Source organism: Calidris pugnax, unplaced genomic scaffold (assembly GCF_001431845.1).
Source record: "Calidris pugnax isolate Ruff unplaced genomic scaffold, ASM143184v1 scaffold60, whole genome shotgun sequence".
NCBI lineage: Eukaryota > Metazoa > Chordata > Aves > Charadriiformes > Scolopacidae > Calidris > Calidris pugnax.
The window spans coordinates 4,303,271-4,318,825 of NW_015090831.1; the positions used below are offsets into that span (position 1 = coordinate 4,303,271).

The window sequence follows — 15,555 nt, forward strand, 5'->3', positions numbered from 1 at the left end:
TTTATGTCTATCTCACCCTTTCAGAGCAAGCTTTGGAAATCACGGGCTTGGAGAATGGAGGTCTCTGCGATGTCCGAGCCTCTGACTGCACCAGGATCCGGGTGTTTGGCCTCGGCTTCAAAGAGTCGCCCAACCTGCGCTGCGAGGTCACCAGGTTAATTGTAAGCAACTTCCCATGGGCTCATATTGATGACACAGTCAAACTTTGACATGTTTACATTAAAGTCTTTTACCCTGAACCGTGTCAAGTGCCATCATATCGGAAAGGGACCTACAAGAAAGCTAGAGAGGGACTTTTTATGAGGAAATATAGTGATAGGATGAGGGATAATGGCTTCAAACTGAAAGAGGGTAGATTTAGATTAGATATCAGGAAGAAAGTTTTCACTATGAGGGTGGTGAGACACTGGAACAGGTTGCCCAGAGAAGCTGTGGCTGCCCCATCCCTGGAGGGGTTCAAGGGCAGGCTGGACGAGGCTTTGAGCAACCTGGTCTGGTGGGAGGTGTCCCTGCCCACGGCAGGGGGGGTGGAACTAGATGATCTTTAAGATCCTTCCCAACCTAAACCATCCTATGATTCTGTGATCTCTCACTGCCACAGTGCGGTACAAATACCTTCAAAATCCATTGCTAATACATTTTCTATGAATGAGGGGAGCCAAAGAGGCTCAGCCCTCTCCACAACTGGTTCCTCAGAAATGCACAGCGATGCGTTCTTGCTAATTTTCTCTGTGGGGTTTTGTTTAAGTCTTGTTTGATTCAGCTGCACTGTAGTCTGGTGAAGCCTGAAATCACAATATTATTTCTCATTTTATACATCTGGAGTCTAGTATGCTTCATGGTTTACCTAAACACATTGAATACTAAATTTTGTGATTTAATATTAAGTTTCCTCAACATAGTTACAGAGGCTCTTATTTGAATTTTCTTAGTCACAGTTCAATACTAAGTCAGAAGTTTTAATGACTATTAAGCCCAACTCTTCTGCTAACACTGTAATTTTACTATAAACAACTATACATGGGGAATACTAGGACTGAATGATTTGGTATATCAGCACACTCAGACATGAAGGGTTTGATTCATCTCATAAATCTACCTCATAAAAGCCTGATTCCCATTCAGCGCTCACATGCTAATGAGGCACAGCTGAGATTTGCCTGCCATGCCTGCTTAGGGCTCGGTAGGCTCTCAACAAACAATGTTGTCTAGTGCAGCTGATGTAGATAAGTTGCAGGCATCACCTTTGAGGAGCAAGGAGCTAGCTGCTGAGCTCCAGGAGCAGACACAAAGCTGCTCCACCATGTTACCCTGTCTCCTCCCAGCTGCTCATCCCAAGCGTAGACCACAATGCTTCCTAAATCAGTAGACCACCTGCATGCATAGATGAGAACGGTTTGCTCTTTACTGTGGCTACAGTAACAGCATAATTTCTTTTAAATAAACCATCTGGAAATGCCTTATATTATGAATTATAAATATAAACATATGTTAGCAAGTAGAATTTCTTCATATGAGCCTTCAGTTTCTGCACTCTCCTTCTGTTTTACTGTAGCGTCTCAATGGCGAATGGATATCAAGAGAACAAGAAACCACAAAAGCAGATTTTCTCAGCTCTGAGGCTATTGACTGCCAGATCCCTCTCCTGAACCTCACAGAGACAGAGGTTGTGCGCTTCGTGGCTGGTGATGAGCCGTTTGCAAGATGGCAAGTGAAAGTAGGAATTTCTTATGTTTCTAAAAATGATTTAGCAGGAGAAAATCAGTTGTCATGGTAAATTAAAATGCAAAGCACAATTTACTTCCCTTCAGAAATGAAAACGCCTGTAGAAATACTTACATTAATGTCATGTAGGGAAAAAAAACCCAACCACTAACCAAAACAATATGGGTTTAAACAGGTGTCTTTGTAGGCAATCCAAAAGCACAAATTACAATCACTTCTAAAGGTAATCACCTGGGATTGATGCAGTTGGGTTAATCAATTGTTAATCATTAGTATTTCATTTCTAGAAACCCCAGCTCAAACTCCTGATTAGGCAGCAAGTATAAGACAGCTTTGACTCTCTGGTTGTAAGACCAATGCCTGTAGCAAAACACCATCCAGACCCTGGGCAGCAGGTGAAGGCTGGCAAGGCATGAGCAGGTCTGACGTGGACAAGGTCTTAGTCTTCAAGGACTTCAGGAAGAAGGGTGTGTGATACCTGCTAGTACCAGGTTCTCTGCTGTGGTTTTGGCCCCTTTTGTTTACAAAATGATACCTAATTTCTAACTACTTCCAGAAAATCAGTGTTTTACTGACCCCACGCCTGCTACCCTTGGTCTTTCTCTCAACCTGGATGGTTATTTTCTGAGTATTGGTTGGGGTTTTTTTTAAGAATGAGATCATTTAAAGGCTTCATAGCTGAGAAAAATATATCCTCATTGTAGGAAGACTGCAGATGTGCTTTGAAAATTGCAGCATGTAAAAATGAAATGTGTAAAACACTCGCTTCACTGTAGTGTCACTGCCTGTCCTGAACCCACAGCTGTCTGTACCCCAGATCAGACTGGGGACACCTGCTTCCATGTGGCTCAGGAGAAACAGAAAGCTGTTTGGCAATGCATGTTTTCTTTCCAGTCATTTATTTTAAATAGGGAAGGGTATGTGTTTTAAGAGATTTGTGTAAGATCTCTGTGGGAGCAGAGCCTGGCTGCTGGTGTGGACCTTCCTTCTGGAGAAGGAGCCATCAGAGTAAGCAGAGGCTGAGGCTGACCCAGGAGGGCAGTTCCTGTTCTTAAGGCTCCAAAATTTCCCTGAGGAGATACTGAACTCTGCCAACGGTGAGATGAAATGCCACCTCATGATGGAAGGATACGAGAGGGAGACACCCTTGAGTTTCCTGGCCCAAGAGGACACATAACATTTTTGCACGTGCGCAGGGCTGTTTCTCCAGTGTAACTTGGATAGTTTCCTTCCAGCTCGGGTGTATTACGCTGCAGTTTGCTTTCAAGTGCTGCCTTTCAGCCCTGAGGAGGTCTGTAAAATTTTTCTCATTTTTTTTCCCCCCCTCAAAACTCATTTAGAATATCTCTTTTCTTGCTCTCAAGTTCAAGAAAACCTCTGCACCCGAAAGCCTTCTGCCCTTTCCCCCTTGTTCAAACCCTGCAGAAAAAACAGGTTCATGGCTATGCAGCGAATGCACAATCAAATCCTCTCAGTCTGTGTGCGAATCCTCCTTCTCCTGTGGATCTTTTTGCTGAAGGAATCGGGAAGGCAGAGCTCAGCACTGGGTTTCAAAGGCAGCTGGCCTTACAAGGCAGTGCAGAGAACAAAACAGTGGAGCTTTTCAAGATAAAAAAAATGATTTGATATTAATTCCACAGATGTTTGAAAATTTGTGCTCCAGAAAATTCCTCATGAAATTTACTGCAACATTGATCCAATGGGTTATTTTAATAGACTTTTTTCAAAATGTAGGCAAAAGACTTTTCAGAACCAAAAATCAAAGCAATTCTTTCTGGAAATATCATTGTTCAATATTTTCAGAATCTGTCTCCCCTCCCAATTCAAATTTCAGAGGAAACAGCGAAGTTTCACATACGCTTTTTTCATTACCAACACTGGGGGAATGGGGTTTTGACAAGCCCTTCTCAGTGCTCTTTCATTTTATCTGCTCTTGTATTCATGTTTCAGATTTTGCTCATTCTCTCCATGACGTGCTGCCGAACACAGATAAGAAAGTACATGGGGCTACACCAGAGCGTTTGGTGTAATTACTTTAGATATCAAAATACAAGCTCCTACTTGGGCAGCAGATGACTTGGGCTGTCCACACAGATGCCTGGGTGAAGAGGTGAAAGAGCTTGGCAGGCGCCTATCTAATTTGGGAAGCAGATCTCTCGCTTATCCTCAGTTTGTTATTGCTGCCTGTATTTGTCAAGAGCAGGAAAAATATTTGTTAAAAAGTCAGCGAGGCAGAAACTGAATTTCAATTCAGCAAGTTTTTGCAGCTTTCATTTTTCATTTACAAACATTTGCACGAGTCAAATTGTATGTATATTATGAGTGATACAAATAGCCAAGATTGTTTTGTGATGAATGAAATACTTCAGGCAGAAGTGACAGACCTCCTGATTGTCCCGACTGCTTATCCAGAAGAAGTGGCTCTTTCTTTCCGAATGATACACATGTTCAAGCAATCAAAGCACACCTCTAAGCACGTCTTTGGCTTTTAAAGACCAACCAAATTCAAAGAGAGGTTTGCTCAGCTTAGGTCTCGTTTAAGTATTTGTTCCACATCACTAAGGTGACTAATGGAAAAGCAATTAACACAGCTATAAAATAACCCAATTCTGAAAAGACACCAAAATGGATGTTTATAATAGAATGTAGAAAAAAATATAAATTGGAAAAAAAAGTCAAATTGGCAAGAGTTACATTTCACTCACAATGCTCACTTCAGACAGAACAATTAGTGCATTTTGATAGCTTTTTATATTTTTCCCTGTCTACCCATTTCTTCATCCATTATTAGTGCACTGGTATTGAGACAACATTGGACGCTCAGGTAAAAGAATGAAATGAAATGTAAATTGCATTAGGAATAATATATTCTTAATGGAAGTCTTGCTGCCAATAAGCACTGTCTTTCAGTAAAGTGTAGGTCTTGAAGAGGGGGTTGCCTGTGTTATTGTTTTCTCCTCTCAAACTACAGCATAAGTTCTTTATGCCTTTTAAAAGAGTTTTTACCTTTAGTATAACATACAATAGTCTAATATTTCAGCAGAGTATGATGCCCAGGAAAAAAATTATATTTTTTTCCTTAAAGCTATACCAATGGATTTTACCAAAATTCTGGACGAATTTAAGTTAGTCCAAAGAATCTGGTTTTCTTCCACAATTTCAAATCATGAATATCCATTAATACTGCCTGTTTACCTACTTATGTTGGTTTCTGCAGAAACAAACACTCTTAGCTTGCAATTTTAAGCAGAGAGTATGTGATATTGTGGGAGTATCTACTGTATTATGTTCAACGAGCTTTCAAATCTACCTAGTGAACTTATAATTGATGCTTTTAATGAAACATTAAATTTTCACTCTGTGCACTTCCGACTATTTTTGTTCAATGTAACATACATTCTTTCTGTGAACTGAAATAGTTTATTAATTGATCAAAAAACTTTATATTCTGGACCTTGTAAAAGTCCTTTGTAAAGGGACTGAGGATGTTTCAGCTTTGGGGTCACAGAAGAGATGGAGGAGGTCTTGTGGGTTGTCTTTATAGCAAGAGGGCAGAAAGGGTACAGCAGCATTAGTTTGACTGTGAGAAGCCAAAATGTAAAAAACACCCAGCAGAAAGGGCTTTGCTTTTCTGCAGTTGTTCGCCAGTGTTTACAACATTGCTTTCATCAGTATTTTGAGGTGCTCTTAATGTTCATATGTCTCAAGAAGTGTCAGAACGCTTCCTCAAAAGCCAACCCTGTCCACATTAGTCTGGTATCTTTTCATGTTTATTGTAGAAAAATTAAAAAATAAAATCACCTAATCACTTAACCTTTTCTTATTGTGTAAGCATTCATACATGACAAGTGTCATGCTAACTTCAGGCTAAATCACCTCCATGTACAAGAAATTGTGAGTTGGGACAGGAAGTGACTGTTCTTCTAATGCACCTTCCTATTGCTGTCTGGCATTATCCACTCCAGCAATTTTTTTTAAGGTTGATTTAAAATCACCTAAATAATCTGCATTCACCTTATTTTTTTACCCCAAGGAGCTTACTTACTGATTTGCCATTAGTAAGAAAGTGGTCCTGAATTTCAGCCAAAATTCTTAATGTCATTTCACAGCTCCTTGAAAGACACCCTTGTAGACACTTGAGAACCTATGCAGTTTCCATAAGGCTATTGAAAAAACCCTCAGAAAAAAAAACCTTAAGGGCAATCAGAGAAGTTGAGTGCCAGCTGAGCCAAAAGATCTTTTGGTTATTAATGAACAGTTTCCAGTTTGGAGCATTAAACAATTTGTTAGCATGCAGTAGAGGCACTCACAAGTGGTTTAATTTATCTTGCTGGCAAGCATCCAGTTCAAAGGGGCAACAGTATATGCTCCAAAATGAGCAGACAGTCTCCATATGGAACATTATTACTTATAAGGATGATTTTTGTATCACTTAGATCACTAACGATGGCTTCCAGTACAGTAATTCCAGAGTGCTAACCCTGTACGACGCAGTCTGCCAGGCCTGCCAATTCCACCCAACCGGACTTTGTAAATTAAAGGTAATTTAAAGAGTGTAAAGGTTTAATATGGATCGTTCATCCCTTCCTTTGCCCTCTCCCTACATTTGATGTACTGTGTGTAATAACTGCTTTAGAAGAGGAAAATCTATTTCATAGGTCAGCTGCACAGCTAACACTTTTATTCTCTCTCTTTCACAAGCTCCTGTCTGTGATACTCTATTATTTTTTTTATATTTACATGCGGTATAAATACCTGATAGAGCATGCTTTGTGATGAACCATTCACAGACAGGCACTTTCAGAAAGAATATGGTTGACAATATTTATACTTTGCAGCTATTAATGGAAGTAAATAAGACTGAAGAGTCTTCCCTGAAAGGCAGCTTAACTTCACTTCTGAAGTGTGGCTATTATACCTCTCCCAGCCTGTTTGGCGAGGGCACTGTAATGCTAAGCTATATCATTTCTATACCCATTTTCTGCCTAAGCAAGAGATACACTAAGATGCATGTTATAGAGGTTTTGTCATGTGAAAACACCCTTGAGAGAACACAAAACATTCTTGCTTACGTTAAATGCTGCTGAGTGCAAACACACAGTGCTTTGGCAGTTTCAAAACCGTAATCAAAAGTCTAGTGCTATGTTTTAAACTGCCAATGTGCTAGAAACTGCCTGGAGAGCACGACGACCCTCTGTTTTCCTGTGGACTTATTAGTGTAACATCCCCCATCTCTTAAAAAAAGAGGTTTTCTGCTCTTATTTTCTACAGGGTTGCATTAGACAACTTTCCCATTTTTCAGTGGGGCTGTAAAGAACCTTTTGGAGGGTTTGGGGACATTTGAATGGGCTGAGCCTGCTTTCCCAACCTGAAGTATGTATGAATGAATAGGAGACCACTGGCCTACATTTTTGTAAAATGAAGGTTAATCAGAATATATCTTAAGTCATTTGCCTCACTGTTCTCATTAACAGCAATGGGAAAACGCAGGTTCGAACTTGCACTGATTGCAGGAAGATGCCAGTTAGCAAAATAAAATGAAAGTTCACATTTTTTCAAATAAACCAGTGAATAGAAATTACTTTATAGGCCCAAACAAGGCAAAACCACTTAAAGTTCAGATTAAAATAATTGTGTCAGAACCATTTCAATTAAAGCTAGGGTGTTTTTTTTTTTGTCAAAGACTTTCTTTATTCCTACATTTTTGAAATATATATGTTTTCTCAATATGATGGTGTTCTCTAGGGATTACAATAATTTCTATCCTAAGATGCTTCAAGGGACTATTTGAACTAGGCTTCCAATTGCATCAGCCCACATTCCAATTACCCCTCTTCTAACATTACTTTGTAATACCTAAATTGCTTCCAGAAAAGGTGTTTCAATTAGGGGACATTTTATAACAGGCCATTTCACATTCTGCGTTCCTCATTTATGGAGCCCATTCTGTACCACACTATCACATCAGAAAAAGCACCTTTTTCATCAGAACATCAAGCCTTTGAAAACAACAATGTAATAAAATCTAATTAACATCCAGATTTTAATGCTGAAGGTCTGTCAAGTTCTGTCATGACGGGGCAGTTATAAGAGTCCTTTTGTTTCTCTACCTTACCTATTACTCTTAAAGTGATATTACTTAAAGTATTGACTAATATACTTTGCAAAAGAAGTTTGAGAAACTACTAAAGCACTAGATGAAAAACCACAAGGCCAGCAGTAGGACACACACCAGTCTCAGAAAAGAAATGTGTATTCAAAGAAGGAAAGAGGAAAGTGAATTTGGGCCTTGGTAGCTTCTCCCCCTTGCTCTCCTGCTGCAGTGGTGGCATCCCTTGGCATCCCCAGCAGAGCCCTGGGTGTTCTCAGGAGTTTCCAATGTCAGATAATGTCTCATAGGCAGGTGCACCCCAACACAGGCTACAAGAAAAAGGCATAATTCTGCCATAGGACCTTCCCGTGGCATCAATGTTTAATAACATCCATTAATTATGTCCTTGTGTTTGCTCCTCAGACAACTCAAGTGTCTTCAGCTCACCCAGAAGCCACAGGTTCACCCTGGCTCTGGTGGCCACCCATAGTAGGAGAGGACCAGGCTGGCTTCAAAGGCTGTTGTGCACACAGTGCACCATGCAAACTTCTGCTTGGACGTTCTGCCCGACCTAGGCACCATCGATGTGTTTAGCTGTTGCTTACAACCATCTCATGGAAGCCCAAAATCTAATGCAGTTTGTTATTCTGCTTTTATATCATTGCTTTTTCATATTTCTATGAAACACCTCCTGAAATAACTAAGTTACCAGAACAGGATTCCAAAATTTCAAATGGAGCTTTTATCCAGTCTCAGTTTTTGTTAATCTCATGGAGCTCACTTTTGAGTGTTAGCTAATAACCATCATATTAGTAGTTTCAGCTGGGAATAACAATCACACACACTACATAAGCGTGGAAATGAAAAACACATTCATCTATAGCAAGCAACACCACATGTTGGCTAAGCTAAAACATTCACAGCTACAAGGATCTCACAGTGGAAGACCAAAAAACTTGCATATCTTGTTTTCTCCTGGTTGGGAGAAAGTACCAGCATTTAAAATGCTGCTATTTTACCGTTTCAAGAGACAAATGAGTTTCTGCTTACCACCAGAAATTATTTATTGCTAATTTCTTGTTTTCTTATTTCTTTTTTTTCCTTACCACCACTTTCCACCCTTTTTTTTTTTCCTTTTTTGGCAGGAAAATACTTGTAATATAGATGGACTTTGCTATGGCGAAGGAGAGTCAAGCCCTACCAGTCCTTGTCTTCTCTGTGAACCTGACATTTCTAAGTTCACCTGGTCTATTAATGAAAGTAAGACAGTTTGTTTGTTTGGTTTTTTTTAAGATTAGATTTTCTCAGATTTAGAAGCACTTATCTGGAAGTTTATCACTCAGTCTATGGCTAACATGAATCTACCCTGCACGATAGTGCGTGTGGGCTGTTTGCAATGGGAATAATTGGGTGGACCAGAAGTGCAGACTGACCAGAAGCAGACAGTACTCCACTATGTGCACTATGCACCTGAGCATGTATCTTGTTCTGGCTGAAATCTCAAATTAATAAAACCAAAATAACACCTGAAAATTAAATCGTTGATATACCAGTGCCCCATGCAGTGCCCAAGAATAATTGGGTGGACCAGCAGTGCAGACTGACCAGAAGCAGACAGTACTCCACTACGTGCACTATGCACCTGAGCATGTATCTTGTTCTGGCTGAAATCTGACAGATATCAAATTAATAAAACCAAAATAACACCTGAAAATTAAATTGTTGATATACCAGTGCCCCATGCAGTGCCCAAGTCTGTCAGCTAAAGGTGATGGAGCCTAAATACCTCTGTCATCACCTTGCAGGAACAAATCTTTAAGGGAATGATTTCGGGAAAACACTGTTTTAAAAACACTAATGTATATTTTTGGTATCTGGAAGAATAGTTTTCTTCCCCTGAGCCAAATCCTATGAAATGCCACACAAAAGACCTTGGCTTGGCAGGGAGTCTAAGTGACAGGGATCAGCCACTCATTACTCTCACTGCCACAGAACCTAAAGGCTTGTTCTGCAGCCTGTCATGGCAGGGGTCATGGAAAAGGCTGTCTTTTGAAGCACCTCCTGAATGCCAACGACTTAATCATAGCTTTTTCATGGCTACATCCCCAGTGTAAACAACAACCATCACTTACCTCATGTTTTGCAGATGATACGTGTTTCTAGCAGCATTATCCTCACAGCACATCTCCTCGCTTACACGAGCCCATTTGCATCTGGTCAATATAAAGATTATATTACCACTTTTATGTAGATTCGTGAGTTGGTTCTAGAAAGAGTTTCTCTGTGCTTTTAAGTTCTGTAAACACAAGCAAATTACAGAGGTATGTGAGTGACAGAACCAGTTTGCTTCATTTGTTTGCAGTTTTATATTCCTTTAGGGTGAGTAGGTCAGCAGGACCCTTCTGGGAGGAGAGGAAGATTGCTCTTGTCCTTGGGGAAGAGCTGGGGATGCTCAGGGACATCTAGAGGCTCCTAGACAGTCCAAGGTATAGCAGCAGGAATAGTGAGAGCTGTAACACAATGGCTGGAGTCCATAGATCCAGCAGACACACTCTCCTCAGAGGTGATAGAAATGCCTTTCAGAAGGTTCAGAAAGAACCCAACAGTTTCCAGCAACACAAGTCATAAGTGGTCTGAAATCAATTTTAGAAGCAAGAATACAACAAAAAGGGGGAGAAAATTGTTCATGAGTCCTTTTCCAGTTCTTGTTCTAGACTATGCACTTTTAATTTTCTCAATTTAAAAATATATGCTTCTAGTTTATGTCCTAAAAAAATCCAACTTTTGGAATTTAAAACTCCCTGTCAGGAAAATGTGTAGGCTGATCCATCCCAAGTGTTGGCCAACTAAAAATTCCATAGGATGTTCCTTGTGTGCTTAATTAAAATGCCTGCAGGTAAGCCAGACCTGAAAAAGAGCTTGTACACCTGAATGCATGTGCTATTTCCCCCAAGGATATACCTTAGTGTAATGAGATATATTATCTGTGATTCAAAAACCTTGCTTTCTTTCTGTCCTTCCATTGCATTGGCCACAGCAGTAGCATTTCTAGGGATAAGCCAATCTTGATTGTTATATAGACAGACTCATTACTAATACTGAGAGGGTTTGATTTTAAAATTGAGAAAACAGCTTAAAAGGGAGAAAACTGTATTTGTTTTGGAATTTATAAAGCTAGAAGTGATTTGAGAAATATGAAACAGATCATGGTTCACTTTTCAATAATCTCAAAATTTAAAAATATTGAAAAGAGAAGGTGTTGTGAGACTGGTTTTCAAAATTGTGAATACTTTAAAAAGTTCTTTAATAGTTGTGAGTGTGTATAGATATTCACTGGATGGAAAGGAGATCTCTGTGGAATTAGAAACACTTACTCACAGACTACATTTGGAACATCTGATTTTATGATATTTTCTGCATACAATTTCCTATTACCCTCCATCCCGTTAACACCTTTGTGTTTATCTGTAAATGCACACCCAGCATCAATATTTCATTGTTTACTTTGGGCACAACTTTTATGGGCTCCATGGTTTAAGTAAAGGTAAATTAATAGATGGAAGCTTTCAACGGTTATGCCAGGACAATCTGCTGGACAAGCAGTTTAGAAAGCTCTGGTAGCACAGCAGCAATGAGTGGAGAAACACACTTAAATAATTGCATGATGCGAGACATGCTGTGAAAAGCAAAGCCTGACAAAAAGCTACGCACCACAAAAAGACACCACTAATGATGACTTCTCACAAGCATAATGCAAAGACACATGCAGTCCTTATGAGAATAAGTATATAGTTCATAGGTCTAGAGTGTGACTTGAAACTAATTCTCAGTATTAGAACAGTTCTTTAAGTTAAACATAACTATGGTCAAATTACATTGTGAGAAGACTCCTTTAGATATCAATATATGTCATTTGTTCTGCTGGTTAAAGATGGCTTGAGACTGAGGAGGCGTAGGACGTGGAATAAAATTCCCAGCCCCGCACAGAGCTGCTGTCACCTCAGGTTACTCATCCAATCTTATTTTTCCTTGGTTTCTAATTATAAAATGTAATACTTTTCTCTACCTTGTCCTCCTTACCTGTCTATATTATAAGTATCTTCAGGTAGTGTTTGTCTTCCACTGTAAAACAGCCTTGTACAATTAGGCTTTTATCTTCATTAAGGAAACAACGAATGAAAACACCACCACTAGAAATAACAATGCCAATGGTGACATGATATGCACTACTGTCACCAGGGACAGAGAATCTCAGCATCATTGATGTGCCTCTGCTGGCACCGAGAAGACTTTTATTCCTGATATAATGTCCAACTGAATTCAGTCAAACAGCTCAGGCTTAATTACTACTCACATGTAAAGGCGTGTGAGAGTCTACTCAATGGAAGAGTTATACAATTATTATTTTTTTCCCCTGAATTGCCCACCCAATTCTTTTATCAGTCATCGTTTTGATATTTAGTTTACTTATATTTAAATGTATAGGTACGTAGAGTGGTAGGTAGAATAAATATATATTTATGCAAGTTTTAGAAGTACAGGTAATTAAAGTTTTAGTAAGATTTGGGGGGCTAGTGGGAGGTTATAGAAATAATGTCTGATCTCCTTCAATATAACAGTTAACACTACAAAAGTAATCAAAGTTCAGTATGGGAGAAAAGTTCAGTAGGGGGCACGAAAAAAATAGGAGGAAAAAGATACACTTTTTGGTAAAGCCATTTGCTGCCTCTTACATCTAAATTGCTTCCTCCGTCAGTCTCAGGGTACGTTCTGTACCGTTTTCTTTGCAAGAACTCCTACAAAGACCCGCACTGTGAATCTTTACATGGGAGAAACTGGAATTTATGTAATCATGGTTTCATTTTTGCTGTTTAGACAACCTGCCTCCTGTGTTCCAGGCCCCCTCCAGCCAGCTGCTGACATTTATTGGTGAGAATTTTGTTTACCAGTTAATAGCAGTGGATCCGGAAGGGTCAGCTGTGCTATTCATCTTAGAGGCCGGGCCACAGGATGCCAGGCTCTCTCCTGCTGGCCTTCTCATCTGGAAAGTTGATTCAGAAGAAATGCAGAGCTTTGAATTCGCCGTGTCGGATGAATGCAATGCACAGAGCAGATACTCGATTGAGGTAAGGAAATGAACGCTTTAAAGGGAAAACAAAACAAACCTGTTTATCATGTCAGTGCTTTGGTGCAATTGTCATTACAGCTAATAATTTGTTACTGTCTCGAAAACTAAGACTTCAGCTATTTCCTCATAACTGTATATTATCCAGCACAGCAATAATGATCAATTAATGGAATAAATATCTCTGAGAACATAGAAACTATATATACAAGGAACAAGAAAGAGTGCTATTGATTGCTGTTTGAAAGAACACTCTTGCAGAGCCTTTTAATGGTTCATTAATCTGCTTTAAAATTCACATTCTGCATTTGGATTGCAGAAAAAAGCATATAACATAAAAGACCAAGTTTTAGCTATAAAAGGGAGATTATAACTCATTCTCAATGATATTTTTAGAGGGTGTCTTGCTCTTATGTCATTACTCCACACTTTAAGTTTCTTGGCAGAGCTTGTGCATTGCTTTGTCTTTATTGTACAGCTTAACATTAATCCTCTGATAGGATGAGCTAATAAAGTGGGATGCGGGGTCTTGACACAAGTACAGTTTTGTGAAGAAAAGAAAAGGTTTTTTCTTCCTAAAGATTTCAATTTTTACTCATTCAAACCACTATCATCAAAAATACCAATCTGCTGAACCCACACATCAAAGGGGAAACTGGAGTCTGGGTTTGGTCTTAAATGGAAATACTTCAAGCTAGACCTCTGTTTAACTAGGTGAGATAATACAGAGGTTTGAATCTGTTGAAATGCCGTTCTTGTACATACATAAAATAAAACTATGGACCTCTTTTCCCTCAAGACCAGCTAAGGAATTCCACAATCATGTTCCTGCCTGGAAGCCATTTGTAACGTGAAACAGTAAGGAGGGCAAGCAGGCAAAGAGAAAAGATTTTCATTTCTTCTTTGAAGAATAAGGAACAAATTCTGCCCTCGGATGTAAAAACTGCTGTTATAGCAAATAGGATTTTTTTTTTTCTTAAAACAGGTTAGAATGTGTCCCTAAATGATGAAAAAAAAATACCCCTTTAAAGTCAAGCTTTCTGAAAGAGTGCTGAGTATGAGACCATCTATCTAGACAAAGGAAATTGGTTAGAAAAAAGTTTTCATAATACTAGATAACATGTTTGCACTGCAAATCTGCACTTCCTAAAAGGTAACAATAGACCTCTCAGCTGTGATTATTTGGAGGAATCTTACCAGAACTCCCTGTTGCCTTCCTCAGGTTGGAGTGAAGCCCTGCAGCTGCCTCAATGGTGGAACTTGTGTTACCAATATTAAATTTCCTCCAGGCCTTGGTGAATACCTCTGCTTATGTCCAAATGGATTTGATGGAGAATTTTGCCAGGAAGATATTAATGACTGCAAATCCAACCCCTGCGGCAGCGGAACATGCGTGGACACTGTGGATAGCTACTTTTGTAAATGTCCCCCTGGTTTGGGAGGTAACACCTCACTGTTTCCATCTCTGATTTAACTAGAGGTATAGCGTGCTACAGGATTTTTTGAGTGCTGCATGACCACAAACATTTGTCAAATAGACTACATAAGCTCCCAAGACTTAGCTTTAGACAGATAAAAAAATCTGCAAAGCCAGCTTTGTAATTATCCATGCTCAAGCAAGGAAAAATGACCTAAAACTCAGTGGTCTTGAAATGATCACTCAAGAAGGCTGTGAACCTTCTTGATCTCAGTTTCCACCTGCTTATTTCCCTTGGATTTGTCCATCCGTGAGATGAGCTAGGAGAAGACTTAGTGGGAGAGAGAAAAGGCAAAGATCCAGGACCCTTTTGCACTCCACAGGATTTTACTAAATCAAGCCAATGAAAGAACTGAGAAGGGATGATTTTTCTAGGTCTAGGAAGGAGAAGTAGATATGGAAAACACGCAAAAATAAATCATCCTTTAGTCCAACTTGAAGCTTCATTAAATTTAAGCATTAGAAAACCACAAATCCATTAGGTTGTCAGACATGCTGATAGAACAAATTCAACCTTTTAAACAGTTCAGGGCAGGCCACAATATGATTTTAAGAGAAGTAGGGAAGAGGGATGATCACTGCACCAAAAAAGGTTCTTTTAAAACAGCAGAAAAAGAGAAAGGGAATCATCTAATAGATAACACAGATGAGGAGGGAACATGTTTGTACCTATCACACAGGTTATAGTCAGCTTCACTGCATTCAGGACGTCTGTGAATGATTCACAAGCGTGAAAAACCACTTGTGACAGCACGTGGACAACGACTCCCCCCACGCTCTGCAGACTGGAACTGGCAAAACCAGCCTCTCAGCTGCACTAAGCTTCTGGAGTTTGGCTGAGCTGAGTCACTGTTGGGTCTCACAGAGTGCCTACCACCTCCTCCAAGCTGGGAACCACGCTCCAGCTGAGTAACACCACTCTCTTCCAAAATAAGAGTTTCACACTGGCCTAAACACGCCTTCTCCTGGAGTTTCACGTCGTCTTTTCATTTGCAGTTCAGCTCTTCAGGAGGTACAGGGTAAATCTGAACATACAGGACCTGAACAAGATTTGTAAACCTGGTTCTTGCTTAGCTTGGCAGACAAAGGGCCAGGGAAAGTAACAGTCATAGCAAAGTAAAGATATTGTGTTGCTAC

The 15,555-nt window shown here is 39.7% G+C and overlaps 1 protein-coding gene across 1 annotated transcript in view; it reads left to right on the forward strand.

Moving 5' to 3' along the window:
• The window catches only part of LOC106887538 (von Willebrand factor D and EGF domain-containing protein-like), a 178,123-nt gene that overhangs the window by 105,390 nt on the left and 57,178 nt on the right, over nucleotides 1-15,555 (forward strand). Inside the window, exons 12-17 of the mRNA XM_014941130.1 lie at nucleotides 25-161; nucleotides 1,556-1,717; nucleotides 6,162-6,266; nucleotides 8,962-9,076; nucleotides 12,692-12,942; nucleotides 14,164-14,383. Coding sequence (XP_014796616.1) covers nucleotides 25-161; nucleotides 1,556-1,717; nucleotides 6,162-6,266; nucleotides 8,962-9,076; nucleotides 12,692-12,942; nucleotides 14,164-14,383 — 990 coding nt within the window. The remainder of the gene's footprint in view (nucleotides 1-24; nucleotides 162-1,555; nucleotides 1,718-6,161; nucleotides 6,267-8,961; nucleotides 9,077-12,691; nucleotides 12,943-14,163; nucleotides 14,384-15,555) is intronic.